Genomic DNA, 18,811 nt, shown 5'->3' on the forward strand with positions numbered 1-18,811 from the left:
ACTGACACTGTAGCAAAAGGCTGACCCACCACAGAGATCTATGTCATACAGCACACATCATTTTGTGACACACAGCACTGAGATGACATGTTGATAAACATTGCTCTTTTATGGTACACAAAAGGTGAACATCCATGCTATGAGCAGTTTGACAGTGTAGCTCACTGAGCGTTGGTAATTCATCAAAGAAACCAGGCAGAAGACTCTAAGATATTTCAGGTTTTCCTCTCAGACAGAGCCCAAAGGGCTGCAGCAGGCACTTGTCACAGGAGCTGTCTCCTGTGTGCAAACACAGGGCTTGGTCCTTTACTCTCTCTGGTACAGCATGAATAAAATATCACAGAGAGACTGCAAAATGAAATGTATTTCTGTGACAGCAGTGTCCAGATGACATCCTCGAAAAGAAATGATTGTTTTACACAGGGCTCAACCAATCTATGCAATTTACTGCTACAAGCTATTTTTGTGGCTTACAGTTTAGCAGATTTCAAAGCAGGATAACACTTTTATAGACATAATAAGAACACCTGCATTTACATTAAGTCAGATAAAAGGAAAACACAGGATTGATAATAATACATACATATAGAAAGGGTAAGCTTCTCTTTGTCTGGACAAGGCCTAGCTTAAAGTGAACTGATTTCTACTACACAAGTAACATGGATATAAAGGTACAGGCTAATCTATCAGGTATAAGCCAGCTTTAACTATGTAGTGATAGAGAAAATATATAAGCACATTATCTCACAATATATAAACATTTATTGCACCTTCCTCTGTAACATCTGATATGAGCTACTGTCAGGGAGAGGATATCAGAATACTAATGGCATGAGTCACCATGGCAGTTTTGGTGTTTCTTCTTCATAACACATCTATGACTTTTTTGATTATGACAGAAATATCCAAATCACACGAAATACCACAACACCGCAATATACAGAAGTAAAACTAAAATAGGCCTAAAGGCTAATTTCCTGCATCCACTCCAACAAAAAATAAAGAAGTGGGGAATGCAGGCTTTTTTCTCGTACTAAAATATGTTTGGGTTTTTTTGTTAGTGGCTAATCCCCTCATAATTAAGACTCTCGCAAAGAATTTGGAGATTTTTCACCAGAAAATCAGAGTCGAGATGCAATTAATTTTGCAATTTCATTCATCTTTTTTTCATGTTGGTTCCCTTTTTCTACCCTCCACTCTATGAGTCTGATCCTTTAAGACTCTAAATTCTTCAAATTAAACACTATAGACCTGGGCATGAAAATCCAGTAAGTGTATAGGTGAAATGTAGCACCACTCAGTTTTGACACCTCCTGTCCTGACTGTTGTCTCCTAATGTTCTGCCTCGTTCAGAACTGAGAGGTCTTCTAGAGTTCACATGAACAAAATGGATAGAGCTTCCTATACTGTGTGTGCAAGAGTTCCCAGCAGAATAAGCATCTGTTCTGAGCATCTCTGTAATAAAAAACTGAAAATACTAACAACCCTGGCAAGCCTAGCAGAAGCTGTGAAAGAGAAACAAGTGACCCATACACATGGCAACAAGCTAATATTCAGCCCTGTGGTGACTTTGCATTAGTGCTGTGGTTTGTTCTTCGTATTATCCTTCACTGCTTTTTCAGATCCCGGGTTCTGCTCATAGCTCTTCCCCTGACAGCCTACTTGTTCCTCACCACTGCAGTGCTCAGTATATCTTTGATCTGCACTCCTCTCGGGCAGCCCACACAGCATGCATTTTGTACTTAGTCCTCTCTGTTGTTTCAATTTACATTGTTAAAGCAGCCATAAACTACTTTATGCACCTTGCGTATGTTTGTCAAACAAATACATCTAAGGGCTCGCCTGGTGCAGGTGTTCTTCCCCTGGCCAGGAATCACCTATAAGATTCATATCTACAGAATTCAAGGAGTGTAAAATTTCCACCATCCCTTGGCAGGGCAGTGCATGGAGGCTGTGACAGGGCTTGACCAGTCCTTCTTCAAATTTCTATCTTTTCCAGGGTTTTGCATGCTGCAGAGTTGAGGAGACCAAAGAGATTATAGGAGTGAGAACATCAATTTGTATTTTATCTTCCCTTTGACAAAAGCAAGTATTTGAAAGCTGAGAGATGAGCCAGAACTCAGGGAAAAGGTGATTAGACATTGAAATGGGCTGCCTGGGGAGGTGGTGGAGTCACTGTCCCTGGAGGTATTTAAGGAAAGACTAGACGTGGCACTCAGTGCCCTGGTCTGGTTGACATGGTGGTGATTCATCACAGTTTAGACTCGATGATCTCAAAGGTCTTTTCCAACCTAACTGATCCTGCGATTCTGCGAAGGCAATATTTGGTTGTCACACAGCCCACAGCCACCCACTCTCACATTAGTTTCGCAGACAGTCCTTGCCCAGCAGGCTGCGGTGACCTGCGCTTGTAAGAACACCCCTTGCTTTGATTTGAGTGGACACAATCCCAGGGTGAGAAGCTCCGGGCTGTGTCGGGTGAGGGAAAGTGAGGGAAGGTGTGTGGAGGCGCCGTCCGCCGCTGAGGAGGCCCCGGCATTGCCCCAGCGCGCGGCCGCGGCCCTGAGGGCTCGGCGGGGGGCGCCAGAGAGCGAGCACAACACACGCCCGCCCGGCCGCGGCGACACTGATTGGCGGCGGCGGCGGCCCGCAGCCATGAGCGGCGCCTCGTGATTGGTCCGCAGGTGCGGACCCGGGCGGGGCGGGGCTGCGGAGGCTACATAAGGAGGGAGCGGCGCAGGGGGCGCGCAGGCGGCTAGGGGCGCGGGACGGGTGTTGGACCTGTGCGGCAGCGGGCGGCAGCGGGCGGCAGCGGGCGGCAGCGGGCGGCAGCGGGCGGCAGCGGGCGGCAGCGGGCGGCAGCGGGCGGGGCTCAGCCCGTGGCGACAGCGACAGCGGCGGCGGCCGCTCCGGGCGGCGGCGCTGGCTGTCCCCAGCCATGCTGTGCTATGTGACCAGGCCGGACGCGGTGGTGATGGAGGTGGAGGTAGAGGCGAAAGCCAACGGCGAGGACTGCCTCAACCAGGTGAGGCGCTTCTCCCCGCCGCCCTCCCGCCGGGCGCCAGAGCTCGGGGCGGGGGCCGTGAGGGGCGTAGCGGTGAGCACGGGGCAGCGCCGAGCGCTGGTGCTCTGCAGCCGCGCGGCTCTCCCCGGCTGCCCGCCGCCCTCTCCCCGCGGCGGGGCCCGGACGCCAGGCGAGGGGCGGCGGTGGCGCGGGGCTGGGCCGTGCGGGGGCGGCCGAGGCGCTGGCGGTGGGGGCGGGGAGCGCCGCAGTCGCCCCGCAGTCGCCCCGCTTCCCTTATGGTGTTGTGGTTTTGTTTATTTTATTTTCCTGGGTTTTTTTTTCCCCCAACCCCTTCTCCATATTGGATGCCGAGGGTGCTGTATCCCCCGCCTCGGGGCTCTCCGGCCCCTCTGCCCTGGGGATTGCAGGCTCGGGCCTCGCCGCTGAATCCCGCTGGAACTGTCGCCGGGAAGGGACACGAGTGGGACCAGAGGTGGGAGATGTAGCACCCACTGCATCCTGCCCTCTGCATACGGGGCCGAGCGGGTTGGACCTGCTGTCCAGGTGCCTTCTCGCCTTTCCGTCACCACTGCCTCGGGGTGGCTGTGGTGGCTGCCGAGGGGATGCTGGGCAGAGACGGACGCTGCAGTCCGGTCTGCTGGTAGCACCTCAAAAAAACTTGTGGGTGGCTGTACTTTCTTACTTCTCCTTGTCCAGAAAGTGCGACTGAGTGTGATGTTGAACAGCAGGTATTCTCCTCTTGGGAAAATCCGCTGACCCTCCGACGTGCCTGTCCTGGGGGTGAAATTTGACCGTGGAAGCCCATGTGCTTTTTTGCGAGTGGAGAAATTCCTAGTTCATGCGTAGTGTTTTTCTCTGTGCTGTTTTGTATGCAACCTAAAATTCAAGTAATTAAGCCTTTGTATGAAGGTGCCGACAGTAGGATTTTTTGTGTGTCTGCTTTAAGTGAGCGGTCTGAAAGAGCACTGCAGATGTTACTTTTCATTGTCATGGTGTAGCCTGATTGTGAAGAACCCCGTTCTTTCAGGTTTGCAGAAGGTTGGGGATTATAGAAGTTGATTATTTCGGACTGCAGTTCACTGGCAGCAAAGGGGAGAATCTATGGCTGAATTTGAGGAACAGGATCTCTCAGCAGATGGATGGTTTAGCCCCTTATCGATTGAAATTGAGAGTCAAGTTTTTTGTTGAGCCACATCTTATCTTACAGGAACAGACAAGGTAAGTAAACATAGTTGAAAGTACATTTAATTAAATACTTTGTTTTCAATTTCTGTAACTTGCAAAAGTGATTGCACACTGTTTCTTTTATCTTATGGTAATTTTGCTTGACTTTTCTATGTAGTTTCAAAAGCTTAATGTTTTTCAAGTTTAATATAACTTTTTTTAGAAGAAAAAAAATTAAATTGGCAACATTACGTTTTGTGTAGCTTCCAGTAAGTAATAAGCGTGGGGAATTTTGTGAGCACTTAGTGCTGGAACTGGAAGAGACTAAGATACCAGTAACAAACTTTTTATATGGTATTTGTGTGTCCGATAGTAACCTCTGTTCTGTGGTGTTACTCTAGGTCATTCTGAACCACTAGTACAGAAAGGCAGGAAACAATTCCTTCCACAGTGCAAAACTTGCTGAATTCCTTTTTGTCTGGTATTATGTTACAGTAACTTTCATATAGCTACAGGCCCTTAGAGGCTACAAAAGAAACAGCTGTGTTGCTGCTTCTGTGGCCAGTCCACTTAACCAAATTGGTATGCTGTTATTAAATCAGAAGAAATAGTCGTCTAAGATCAGTAGGGAGCACTTGTTTGTACTCCTTGAGTTTGATTACCACATGAATTGCAACTGAATTATCTTTAAAGAATGCTGTGCACATATGTATTTAATGCTGACCTTCCAGCTACTTTTTCCTGTTAGTTTTGGATAGTACAGTTAATATAAATGGGGCCAGTTGAAATCTGGTGTCTATATGATAATGTCAGAACCCGTTTTCACTACTCACCTAAACTTGGTACTCTCAGAATCCTTGACTTAGTATTTTCAGAATTAAGACCATGGATACAACACAGTCGTTCTGCACAGAATGTCTAAAGAACTTGGTCATAGGCTGACAGTCTGATTTGGTGTTTATTTCATAGGAAAAAAGGTTTTGAGTTAGGATGCATGCATGTATTGGATTTTTTAAAAAAATCTAATTAGTAGAAGTGGTGCTTTTGGGGAGCAGTGGTCCCAGCTTATCAAAATGGTTGAAGTTTTCAGAATGCTGTGGTGGTAAACCATGGTTGTCCTGGTTAATAGGTCCAGTTAGGCAAATGCATTCAAACAGAATTCCAGATTTGATATACCTTTATTTAGGAAATAAATTCTTTTATTCATGGCATATTTGAACTATTTTTCCTTAAAGAAACTTAACCTCTTATTTAAATGTTTTCACTAAGTGTAAAACTGAATAACAAAGGGAATTTATGTAGAACAAAAGGAGCCACACAATTTCATACCTGATGAGGCAGAAGACATTCCCCTGAGCATGTTGTATGTGTCTCCAATCACAAAACAAATCAGGGTGAAAAAGTGGCATTTTTGTGCTATCATTGATGAATGCTTGTTCAGCTTTACAAGGTTTTTGCAGATGTCTGTGTTCCTGCCTTCAACACTGTCAGTGCAAGACTTGGCAGGAGGTGGAAGTTAATAGAGAGGTTGAACTGGTGAAACATGCCCCATGTGCCTCAAAGACCGGCTTGTTTAGCTAAAATGTAACAGAGCTTTTACACCTACATCAAAGCAGCAAGTATTTCTCCACTGTAAAGATGATTTAAAAGGATGTAGGTGGGGCAAGCTTTCTTTTATGTATTAAGACTGTTCTGAAACTAGTAATTTTAACAAACAGTTTAAAAATTAATCCAGGCTCAGGCATCAGAAGAGATACATTAAAACCAAATACCAGTTGTAGCTGAGGTGGTAATAACTGCCTTTTAGTTGTGTGTGCCCAGTAGTCCACATGTGGCAGACCTGTAATTCCAGTGTCTGTGGTTAATGTCTGTTCTCCTGGATTGTTGACACTAAGTTTTAGTAGATTGGCTTTTTTTGACTCAGGTCTGCCTGAGGAGTTACATATGCATATAAATGCGAGTTCATACTTAGTTTGTGTGTAAGCACCAAGGAGAAGATGAAAATCTTGTAAACCTGTTGCCAAACTTAAAAATCAATAGGTATATCACAAAATTGCAAGGATTAGCTGCACAGTTATATCTGACACTTTGTTTCATCTTTATGTACAAAGTGGTGATGAAGACAGTGATGGGTATCCTTAGCTTCCTTTAGTATTTGTGCCCATATCTGATGTATGGGGTGTTTCTGGCAGAGCTGTTACCTTGTGTTCCTGTGTGTGAAGAATGCTGGGGAAGTTTTGCAGTCTTTTGCTTGCTGCCTCTGATCCTGTTTGTACATAGAAATTTGATGCATGTTGAGACTGCTTTTGAAATCGGAGAAGCGGCAACTAATTCTAAATTTTGTTGGCATGCTTCATCATTATTATAATAGCGAGTGTTGTGACTGAATTACCAGGGTTTTTTTTCTATATGCTTGGGAAGCTTTGCTAACCCCAGTTGCTCTGCTTCATTAGAGACCCTTGCCTTGCTGGTCAGTTTAAAACTCAGGTGTATGTTTGTAGCAATTTAATATTCAGGTTCCTACATGCTGAGAAAGCTGATCTGGCAACAGAACATCAAACTCTGCTTCTGTTATCTTTAATCAGCCCAGTGGAAGATTGCAGCAGTTTTAATATTCTTATGCAAGGCAGCCTTCTAGCTACAGAGAGCTAAGACAGAGCAGGTTATAATTGCACCTCTGACCACTGTGGCAACAAACCACCTTCACTAAGTGCTTTGGGAATCTGAGACTTGCATGGAAAAAACCTTTCTACTGCACTTTTTTTTTTTACAGTGTTAAAAGCAGTTCGTTTCTATCCTTATTGGATCTCAAATTCTAGGTTTATTTGACTACCTAGTACTGAATTGCACCACATTATTTCATAGTTTAGAATTGTTTTCAATGGAATAAAAGTGCTTCAGTGCAAGAATGTCATTCAAATTTAATATGCTGCTGTCAGAGTTTTACAAACAAGTCTGAGATGGGAACAGTGTGCTGCTTTAGAGGAGCTTGAATAGCTAAATGTTTTCTTTAGCATGGAAAATCATATTGGCTTGAAAAGGGTTGCTATGTCTTTGCTTGTGTGAAGACACATGTGATGGTCCAAGATGGAGATCATAACTCTGCCTTGTGTCTTGTTCGTTTTCAGTTTTTTCTGTATCTCTTTGATAGGTTGTGCAACAGTTGGGGGAAAAAAAGCAACCCTGCTTTTCACTTCTTTGCTGAATGACTTGTGGGTGGTTCATGTATCAAATGTTGTGACGTGTTGAACTGCAGTAAGGAGCTGGGGCTTAGAGAAAGAATTATACTTCACAAAGCGGAATTTCCAGCAGACTTTTTGGCTGGGGGTGGGGCCGGGAGGAGGTGCCCGGCAGCGGTGTTGGCCGGGCGGGTCCTGCCGTGTCGGGGCAGTGACCGGGAGTAGCCCCTGCCCAGGGCGCTGGGGCACGGCTCGGGAGCCAACTCCGCTTTGGGCAGAGAGCTTTTGTGAAACGTGGGCCAGAGGAGTCTTGAAACTTGCACCCATCTTTTAACCGGGAGAGTGTTTGCTGAGCCGCCAGGAGGCCAGTGGTGCAGTCTGGGAGAACAAGTGGACACTAAGTTAAATTCAACCTTACTTGTCGTGTGTAATATGACTGAAAATCAGAAATTCATGTGTTAGCCACAACAATTTAAAATGTCAAACTCTAACGAGCCACTCAATATCATGAAGCATTCAAAAGAGCTGCATTTTGCTAGCCTTGAAAGTGGCAATTTTTATTTTAGGGGCTGGTAAAAGATGCAAGATGTTTGCTAGTATTTGAATGATATTTAGAAAGTACACGTTTTTGCAGTGTTATCCAGTTGTATTAATGACTTAGTTGAAATTAAGAGTGGCCTGTTAAAATCCATTGAGCAGTCAGACACATGTAGCAGGTAGAAAATGAGAAAACCATCCTATTATCCCTAGCATTGAGTAGCCTTGGCAGCAGTGATGTGGTATTTGTTACAAGGCAATAAAAGTCTGCTGTGATAGACACTGGGATGAGTTTATTGAATCTGTTTGTAAATCAGAGTTGAATTGCAGTTGATAACCTTTTAACCACTCTGCTGAGAGCAAGTAAAAACAAAGATACTGAGGTGCATAAAAAACCCAATTAACTTTGCTCCTTTTTCATATGGGGTGGCCTTATGTCTGCTTTTAAAAACAGAATTATATTCTATAGATTGAGATCTTTATCAACATATTTTTAGGGAGAACAGTTATGCCTCTTAATTTTGATTCCTTTAGACTACAGAGCAGTAAATTTACTTCACAGTAGGAAGGAGCCTAACCTGTGGTAAGGAATCATACCCCAAAGAGAGCAGGCAGTTCCTTGGGAGGTGTGCTAAGATTCTTGCCAGTAGTCTGGCCAAGAGAATGAGGTCTTTTGGCTACGCTTCTAGTTTAGGAATCGTTACTTATATGCACATACTTTTTGGTAAAGGGCTGGGCTTTGTCAGTTCTTTCACTGGCAGCTAAGTTTAGAGCTTAAAATTTTTAGCAACTTATTTACTCTGTTTCCCTCACCTTGATTTAAAAAGTAGAAACTACCAATAGTAGTGCAGCACCTTGATTCCTAATGCACATAGTTGTTTTCAATGAGTTACAAAAGAAAAATTAATCTTTTATTCTATGTACTCAACACTTTTCATAGTGTTTTTTTTTTTTCTTTTTTGTGGACTTGTTAGTGCCAGTTAGTTTGGCTGAACACTAACTAGGTGATTTGCCCCCTCTTGGAAATCCATTGTAGCGAAATACTGATGTCTGTGTCTGGTAGCAGTGTTCAGTATTGTCAGCCTGCATAAATTACTTCTGAGGGAGGCAAAAAGCAATTGATGTGATTGATATCTGGGTCTGTGACTTTGGTTTGGTAACTATACTTTCTTGGGAAATGGACCATCTGCTGAAATCACCTTGCAACATCATTTTTCTATGGGTTTTGTATCAAATTATTTATATCCAACTGCAATGCATTAATCACACTGCATTTGATTTTACCGAATGCTTTATATGCACATAATTCTTAAAATATATTAAAAACATGGATCCAAAAACAAGGATGCAAAATGAATATAAAATCACTGGTGTGGCTAGTGCTTGGAGAAAGCCTGTGATCCTGTTCTAATCACAAAACTGCCTTTTGTTATTTTGGAAAGGAAGAAATCTGTCTGGGCAGTGACTGCCAAAGTGTAGCTTTGGCAAACTTAATTTGTTGCCCTCTAGTCAGTATTCCTAGTGTTTTTAACTACCAAACTCAGAAGAAATGTTCCATAATTGAATACACAGATATCTCTAGGTAGCATGAGGTTCAGAGGGGAAGGAAAGGCTATTTTGGGTTATAGAGGCTGTCTTTTGTACTTGCTGTCACGTGTAGAGAGCTCAGGCTAGGACTGCAGTGGAAAGTTTTGTTTGTCGTTAAAGTTGCACTAGTTGTTCAATGTCCCAACATGTCTGGCAGGTGTTAAGATGACTAGGAGCCACAACAATTGATGGGCAAAGTTCAGAGTTGTGAAAAGTTGTTTTCTGTGAAGATTTAAAAGTTAAGTTTTGACGAGGGTAGTATAAAAAGCTGCAGAATGTTCTAAGAGAATGTTGAGGCTGAGGCAGGGAATAGGGAACATACCTTTTGTTTGCATTGAATTACTTCTCACATTTATAACAGGTAATATTAATGTATCATGCAACTGAAGTGTGAATGATGCAGAAACAAAAACATTGTTTCTTACATGGTGGACAAATTTAGGACATTCTACCAGCAATGTTGCAAATGCAACCATTAGGGAATTTAAACAGTTCCGTTTTCAGTTTTAACAGTTAATTGTTCTAAAACTTGCTAGGTAAAAATTCCATTAAGTGTAAAATTCTAGTGTTGAAATAATTCCTTGAAAAAATGTGCATTTTTTTTTACTGTACAATCTGACTATCTTTAGAGGTGAGAAAAGCTTTAAAATTTTATCTAAAGGTCCCAAGAGAGGAGGAACGGTGGATTGTGTATGAATCGATTAGGTCACAATCCAATTTACAAAAACTTGCATAAATCCCTCATTGTAACTAATACAATCTGTGATATGACCAGGTTTTCTACCAACAGTCTATTGGGTCCTTTAGAATTTGCAGAATTAGATAAGGAACTGCCTCAAGGCTCCTAAATGCTTTAGTTTTGCTTGACTGTATTCAGCAATAAAATCACATTCTTATGCCTTTTTCTTTAAGGTTCAAAAGACTTTTAGTTTTGTGTAGAAAAATAAAATGAAATCTGCATTTATAATCAGATTCTGGTTAGTGTCATGTTCTGGACCTTTGAAGGGGAGTGATTTTACAATGGGTATTAATAGAACTTTGGAGAAGTGCACTCTGAGTACAGCGGGATGGGCTAATAAAAACTGTTTTTTCAGGTGTATAAAATGTTTGCAACCTTCACTGTCTTTCAATTTCTATATGCATTTCCTTCATCAAACACACTTAAGGACTTAAAATAATAATAAAAGAAAATAGCAGAGAATTTGCTATCTGAACTTTGGTTCAGAGTAGCTGTTCTAACAGATCAGTGTGAAGTCATTCACTGTCCTATTATAGGTGCAGTTTAGGTTATTTAGGTGCAGATGGACTGTTACATACAGGTGGGTTTTGTCTGTTTTTTCTGACAATAAAATAGATAACTTATAGTGTAAGTTGGGACAACAATTTGCATAACTAGTTACTTTGCAATAGCTGTCCTTTATATGTGCTGTTTCTTCCATTTATCAAAAAAATGCAAAGTAGCTGAGTGTCTGTGAGATGTTTTCCCTTATGTGATATGAGCCAGTTAGGGGAAGTTACTGGGCATTAGCTGATGTGATGCTATTTCACATTGTGCCTTAAACTCATTTGTTTTCCTATGCCAATACTGGCTTTGTAGTAATGGCATGTGACAAGCCATGCATCTGCTGTATCTGTTTCTGTAATTCATGTGTATGTGCAGGAGCAATATTTTGGTTTTCAACTCCCCTTGAGATGTCAATAAGGTCTTCCCATCAAGGGGAGAACTCTTGACTTTACCCTGCGTAGTCAGTCCTGTCATACTCAAGACCCCTGAAGATACAAGAAATTTAGGTGTGGTAGTTGTAAATGTGTTTCAGCTAATGAGAATAAAACTGTGTGATCTTTCTTTGAAATACTGTATTTGTAATTAGGACTTAGTTAAAATGACTGGAAATCCTGTTCTGGTATTGTCAGAGGACCAAGAGTGCATGAGAAGCTGTTTATTTTATGAAATGTTGATTTGAGTTACGGAAATGCCTAATATTTTAATTTATTTTAGCCCTAGTGTTCTAATAATTTATCAAATACCTTGCATTTATGAACTGAACACCAAAAGGAGTCTGTACAACTGAAGCATTTTAAAAGGCCACAGATACACCTTTCTGTGGCCCAAGCCCAAAGAGCAATGATAGCCCAAAGAGCTGCAAGACAGGGGCAAGGGAGGGGAGCGGAGATTTGAGTTTCTCTCAAAAAAAGAGCCTGAACAAAGAATAACCTGCTAACAGTAGAGATAACTCTGAATTTCTGGTCCTCTTGCCACCTAACCTTGTGTCCTACACAGTGTGAGAACACTGGCTTCCACCAGACACCCTCTAGAACTGCTGAAGGGGGTAGGTTGATGTTTAGACGTGAGAGTGATGCAATTAAGCACTTGCATCACAGCTAGCATGATGCTCTAGCATGACAAATGGTTTGTAAAGTGAAGTGTTGGAGCTGTGGCTTGTTGCAGGAAATGGATTGTAGAAAAGCTTATGGTATAATACCAATTCTTTTTTCCTGATTTAAAAAGTTCTAGACATAAGGCATCTTTTGGGTGGTATCTTCTCAGTTGCAACATTTACCAGTAGAGTAAATTTTTGCAAGTTCTGTAATTGTTCATAGGGCTGAAAAAAGTCCTATTTGCCCTGTTGTACAAAGGTATTATGGAATACTACAACAGAATATATGTAAGATACTATCCAAAATTCCCATTGGAAGGAAAGCTCATCACTTACTAGCATCTTCAGCTTCAATGATGAGAGATTCAATAAAGCTTTTCTTAAAAGTAGATTTTACTTAATTTTAGAAAAGTAAATGTCCTATTCCTGTGGAAGCCAAGATGCCCTGTGGATGCTGGGCTTCATTTTTTTGAAAGATCTTTTTTCAGTGATACATAACTCTGTGAAACATAATTCTACATCTGGTTTCCATAAATAAGTTAAGTCTTAAAAATAAATGGTAAGAAATTTATATTGTGTCCCCTGAGGGAAGATAAGGATGATTCTATAGAAGTTAAAGTAGCCTGTAGGGGTTATTAACATGCTGCTGTTAACATTGGTGAAAATGTTGATTTGTCTGTCACATGACCTATCAGATAATTAAGAGCAGCTTTGTGAATTTTCAGCAAGCTGTCAAACCTGCCTTGGTCTCAAGTACAAAGGTTCGTCTGACAAATGCTTACACAGAAACTGTTTTTCTATTTTATTTCACAATGCATTTTCAGGTGTTTCAAGCTATTCTGTTAATCACGTCACTGACAAAAGCACCATGGCTGTAGTGGCAGAGGCATTTCAACCGTGTAGAGAAAGTGTGACTTTTCGTGCATGACAGAAGTGTGTATACTGTTTTGAGCTGCTCTTCCCAAATTTGCTTTTGTGAAATGCAGAATAACTTGTGCATGGCAACAAAAAATATAAACATAGAAATGGAATTGAAATCTTTCATTGATATTTTACTCACTAAATTGAAATTACTAAGTGGCCTTAGGAGTCAAAGCAGTTCTTATTCTTGAGATGTTCTTGATGATGTTAAAGTGCTCATTTCTTTTAGTAGTGCTTTTAGATGTCATCTTCAGTTGTAGCTGCATGTTTAAGAGTAAGTGAAGAATAGGATGGAGGCCCTTTTATTTCTCTTGTGCCAGACTTCATCTACTTGGTACATCACTGCAAATTCTTGATTACCAAACATAGCTGAGATGTTACTTGTTACATGTCTTGATTACAGATGTCATGTAACAATTTATGTAAGCAACTGTTTCTGATTGTGTTGCAGGCATATGTTTTTCTTGCATATAAAGGAAGATCTTCTTGCTGGTAATCTTCAGTGTTCTTCAGAGCATGCAATTGAACTTAGTGCATTGTTGGCACAGATGAAGTTTGGAGATTATAACCAGAACACTGCCAAGTACAATTATGAAGAGCTGTGTGCAAAAGAGCTCACCACTACCATTTTGGAGAGGTAAAAAGAGCATAATGATCTAGTCTCCTTTTTGGGGACCAACAGCAGATGATTTTGTTATGCATTTAATTGCAGTGCTATAGAGTAAAACAGTAATTCCACAGTAATAGCTTTGGAGAGCAAAATGCAACGTGAATATTTGATGTTCTGATTTCAGTTAATTTTTAAGTTCAGTTATGAGGTGGGGTTTTTTGGTTTTGTTGTTGTGAAAACTGTGGTACTTGGGGAAATACAAGTATTTGAGTACCTGGAGCAGAGTAATTTGTAAACATGTCTTAGATCTACACTTGTGAATGAAAGAATTTATCTGGCTTCGTACCCTTACTCTGAAAAGTAAAGTGAATTCCCAAATGTCTTTATAACTCAATTCCTGAATATCAGGAAACATTCAATGTGTTATAGTTTTCTGTAGGGCTTTTTTTTAAAACTAGCTCAGGGATATATGTTGGGGCTGGTAGTGTTAGTTGGAAAGCCTTGATTACATGTAGCTTTTCATTTCTAAGCAAATGCACAGTATTTTCTCCTTGACATTCTCAGGATGTTTTGGTAATTTCCAACTATTTCCAGTTCACAATTGCTGGAAATCTATAGACAGATAAAGCAGGTCAGGAGCATTTAATAATCTGTTTAACTAGCTCATCTAAAAACCCACGTTAAAACAAGCTGCTGACAGTAACAGCAGTTACTTGAGTTAATTCACCTATCCTTAATCTTTTTATCAACAGCATTATTACAAAGCACAAGGAGCTAGAAGGCCTAAGTCAAGCATCTGCTGAATACCAGATTCTACAGATTGTTACAACACTGGAGAGCTATGGGGTAGAGTGGCACTCAGTGAGAGATAGTGAAGGGCAAAAACTCCTTATTGGTGTTGGACCTGAAGGCATATCTATCTGTAAAGATGACTTCAGTCCAATCAACAGGTATGTGTTTTCTGGAACCATTTGCATGATCAATTTTTCAGAAGTACCAAGCATGCCTCTAGTTTTCACATAAATACATAAAACTGCTCTGAGAATTACTGAAAGTGACTAGTGGGATGTAGGGTCTTGGGACACTATCTGCTTGTAATCAAGATAACAAGTGCCCTTAATAATGTTGATTTTTATATATATTTTTGAGGCAGCATCTTCAACTGGCATTGCTGACAATGGTTAGAGATCATTGTAACTTCTGATAAAAATGCACTGTAGTAGTTTGTGGAAAATGCCCTTATCCTTAAAAATGAAATAACCTTTCTTTTTTTAATGTTAAATTATAGGATTGCTTATCCTGTTGTTCAAATGGCAACTCAGTCTGGGAAGAATGTGTATCTGACTGTTACCAAGGAGTCTGGTAATAGTGTGGTTCTCTTGTTTAAGATGATCAGTACAAGAGCAGCAAGTGGACTCTACAGAGCAATTACAGAGACACATGCATTTTACAGGTCAGTATTGCCACTAGAGTTGTGTGCTGCTGCTCTTCTCCAGTGTTTGAACTAAGTGCTTAAGCAGACAGGAGTCTGACTGCACATCAGAAATACTCTGCAAAATTTCATTGTCTTTGCAGCCTTTCCTTTCCTCTTAAGTCCAGAAGCTAAACAGGTTTTTGCTGCTTTCCATTTTGTGGGGTGGGAGTAACAAGAAAAGTAATCAACATTTGTCCACTCTGAATAACACAATTTCAGAATATAAATTTATGTCCCTTGATGCTTAACAAACAATACATGTATTTTTTGTTCCTATGTAAGAAGGAGAGTAAGAGCAGTGGGGAAGATCCTATCATTCAGAATGTGTAGTAGATCCTTTATTTGGCTCCTTCAATTGCCCTGTTACCAATTTGCCACCTTCCCATCCCATATATTTAAAGCTTCTTACAGTTCCTCTCCTTGCTCACATGCGCAGGATTTTGCTTCATGCCAACAGATATCCATTGTCTTTATCCTGTTGTTCTTTGAGGTAGGGGTGCTATACTCATTTGTTGGTGGGCAATTTTTCAACCCCCTTTCATTCCTACTGTGATGTCCAGCACTGATCAGTAGAAGTAGCTGTCAAACACACTTAGTGGTGTTTTGTTAAAATTAACTACCACATACCAGTTTCAATTACTTTTTGATCTGTGTCTCTGCTTGTAACTTCTGCTATCCCTTGCTATCCCTTGTTTCTGATTTTTAATTTAAGCAGAATTTTAGTTTGGCAGCAGCATTTGGCCATAAGCTTAGATCTTGGACCTTAGGCCCTGTGAGGCTGTAGTCCTTATGTTCTGTGTTTCTGTTTTCTCTCCTGTGTTGCCTAGAGAAGTGATATGCCTTAATAGGCTTGTGCAGATTCAACTGTATTACTGAAATGTGTGACAGGCATGGTTAGGGTAGCTGAAATCCTCAGTGGCAAATACAAATGCCTTAATGCTCTACACTGCATTCACACTGGTTCCCTTTAGAATGACACAATACTGCTATATAAACTCCTGGGTGGACATTGGGGTAAAAATATTATTTGATTCTGTGATAAAAATTGAGAGCCAAAGACTCTGCTGGAATTCTTCTAGGCAGTGTTTGGAAATGCCATGCAAGGAGGTGTTGCCAAGCTGAACTGTGGATTAAGCAAGTGTTTGCTGTTTGTTAGCATAATTCCTTAAGTCCCTTCCATAGGCTGATTTCATTTTACCAGACACTTCACATTTTGAAGATGCAAAGTAATTGTCACTTTCCATTTTACACTTTTCAAAGTACAGTTGCCATGCAAAGATTGTTCAAGAGTTTAAATACTACCTCAGATTGTTTTAATTGCTTTAATTTCAGTGCTGTTACTTCAACCTTGGGAACAAATTACTGTAGGCATGGGTTTATTGGTATTAAGTAATCAAGTTTGCATTTGTCCTATTGCTTTATAGGTGTGACACTGTCACCAGTGCTGTCATGATGCAGTATAGTCGAGACTTAAAGGGTCACCTGGCATCTCTATTTCTGAATGAAAACATTAATCTTGGCAAAAAATACGTCTTTGACATTAAAAGAACATCAAAAGAAGTTTATGATCATGCAAGGCGAGCTCTTTATAATGCTGGCATTGTGGATCTTGTTTCAAGAAGTGATCAAACCCCACCAAGTTCCCCCCTTAAGTCTTCAGAAAGCAGCATGAACTGTGACAACTGTGAGGGTCTCAGCTGCCAGCAAACAAAAGCCCTGCAAGAGAAGTTGCGGAAGCTAAAGGAGTCCATGCTTTGTATGGTGTGTTGTGAAGAAGAGATAAATTCAACCTTTTGTCCCTGTGGCCACACAGTTTGCTGCAAGTCCTGTGCTTCCCAGTTACAGGTAAATGCAATGCCATTAAGTTATGAGTTACCAAGTCGTGTGGAAGGTTTGGGTTTTTGTATATTTATTGGACATGGATTAATACGTTTGTGTTGCTGTTCTAGTAAAACTTCTAAAATTTTGTTTGTGGTGATTTCCAAGAGCATTCTGTCTGGAAGATGTGCTAACTCAGTTTCTGGTGAGGCTAAGAATGTGCTGCATGCTTCTCACCATACCCTGTCTTAAATATGGGATGATGGAAAAAGTGCTCTGTTGTTGTATATGTGAAGTCTGCAGGAAGTGCAGACACTCTCAAAACTACAAAGTAAACTAATTTCCCAATGTTTTTCCTTTCCAGTCGTGTCCTGTCTGCAGATCTCGTGTGGAGCATGTCCAGCATGTGTACTTGCCAACCCACACCAGTCTTCTCAATCTGACTGTGATATGATCTACATACACACTTTAAACCCATCATGTACTGTTTAAACTGCACTAATAAGAAATGCAACCATTGATTGTGAAGAAGGCAATCACTCTGGCACCTAACCACGATCAAAAGCAAAACATACTGCATTTTTTAACATAAATATTCTTTGTTCAGCATGTCCAAAATGGTTTGGGACATCATCTGAGAGTAGAAGTGTAATTGATTTATGTTACTTAAAAGATTGATCCGTAAGTTTGTAGCACGGCAGTGTTGCCACAAAGCTCAGTAACCCTGGAGAAATGTGGTGTACACATGCAGATGTACCTGGCGAAAGCAATGCAGCCTTTTGTTTTACATGCTCTATATTCTTTTTAGTACAGTTGCACCATTTATTTTAATAGTAAGACTAGCTTTTACACATACCAGTTTAGTAAGGCTCATAGCTTCTGCTTTTAGTAAACTGCTTTAAAGAGGAGGGAATTCTTTAAAAAATTAGTTCTTAAACTTGAAGTTACAAGGCTTCACCAAGCAGCTGTGCTTAACTCAATTCTGTTAAATAGAAAAGAATTCTGAGAGAATAGCTTTGGAAAGGAAGGACAAGACTGTTAATCTTCAGGTGTTGAGGTTGGGTGAGGAAAGTCTTGTGGTTGACAGTGTCCTGTGGAAGCACTGCTATGGGACTTCATTCACAGCTCTCAGTGGGCAGAGTACTCCCAACTTTCTCACAGCCAACTTTTGGCTGGTGGTCTTGGGAGCTGCCATTCAAGTTGGCTTATTTTTGGAGATTTTAAACCATTAAACATTTACAATTAATCTTTTAAGGGTTGTGCATAATTTTAAATGCTTTCTTCAGTTAGCATCTTTAGCAGGAAATGCCCTACCCAATAAAATGTTTTTAATTTCCAACCCCTACTTGGGCATTTTGGGCTCTGGTTTCCTAGTGTCTTCTCCAGGGTACAGAGGGAACTGGAGACCATGTTTGGGTGCAATACTGGCTTAATCAAAGCTAGAAAAGTTCACTGTCACTTTACTGAAATTTTCTGACTATACTTTTCATATTGCCTTAATGTAGCAGTAATGTGTGTTTATGCATCTGTTTCTTTGCACAGACATTTTGTCAAAATATTAAAACTCTACTTTTTTATGACACATTAGCATATAAACCTTACTCTAAGAGGGTATTTATTTTTTCACTTTGTAAAGAAAATTTTGTTTCTTCATGAAGCAAGAGCTTTGTCCTATATTGTAGGCAGCTTCTGTCTTTTTATATTCAGATTAATAAAGGACTTTAAAAATCTTTGCGTTATTGCTAAGACTGATTTTGTTACGAAATTCATCTGAGGCACTACTGAACTGAAAACATAAAGTATTTTCATGATTACAGCCTTGAATATTTTGTCATATTTGAGGTAATGAGGTTTTCTCAAGTGCATGCAAAGGAGGGAAGAAAACTTGACATTTGTTCAGGCAGTGAACTTTAAAACAGCTGACATATTCAAACGGTAACCTAGTCTTCAGAAGTGACTTCATGAAGAACATTTTCTACAGTCAATTGCCTCAAATCTATGGAGTATATTCCAGGGGAATAAGAGAAAGGAAAGAATGCAGCCTGAGAGTAGAGAGTTGGAGTTTCAGCAGTCCTGTCTAGCAAGTTCTTAATTACAGATGTGTTGGTGCCTTTTTTT

The 18,811-nt window shown here is 40.7% G+C and overlaps 1 protein-coding gene across 1 annotated transcript; it reads left to right on the forward strand.

The window, feature by feature from the left end:
* The first annotated feature begins 2,887 nt into the window (after nucleotides 1-2,887).
* MYLIP (myosin regulatory light chain interacting protein) lies at nucleotides 2,888-18,423 on the forward strand. The gene is made up of 7 exons (XM_085051820.1): nucleotides 2,888-3,025; nucleotides 4,053-4,243; nucleotides 13,243-13,428; nucleotides 14,154-14,351; nucleotides 14,690-14,854; nucleotides 16,300-16,720; nucleotides 17,058-18,423. Exons 1-7 carry the CDS (start codon nucleotides 2,939-2,941, stop codon nucleotides 17,145-17,147), a joined length of 1,338 nt encoding a protein of 445 aa, XP_084907946.1. The 5' UTR covers nucleotides 2,888-2,938; the 3' UTR covers nucleotides 17,148-18,423.
* The last annotated feature ends 388 nt before the right edge of the window (nucleotides 18,424-18,811 follow it).

The sequence above is a fragment of the Lichenostomus cassidix genome, chromosome 2, assembly GCF_008360975.1.
Source record: "Lichenostomus cassidix isolate B80296 chromosome 2, HeHo_3.0, whole genome shotgun sequence".
Classification (NCBI taxonomy): Eukaryota; Metazoa; Chordata; class Aves; order Passeriformes; family Meliphagidae; genus Lichenostomus; species Lichenostomus cassidix.

Coding starts and splice junctions, on each gene's coding strand:
- MYLIP (XM_085051820.1), top strand. CDS start 2,939: ATGCTGTGCTATGTGACCAGGCCGGACGCGGTGGTGATGGAGGTGGAG. Junction 13,429..14,153: donor ACCACTACCATTTTGGAGAG/GTAAAAAGAGCA, acceptor TTTTATCAACAG/CATTATTACAAAGCACAAGG. Junction 16,721..17,057: donor CCTGTGCTTCCCAGTTACAG/GTAAATGCAATG, acceptor TTTCCTTTCCAG/TCGTGTCCTGTCTGCAGATC.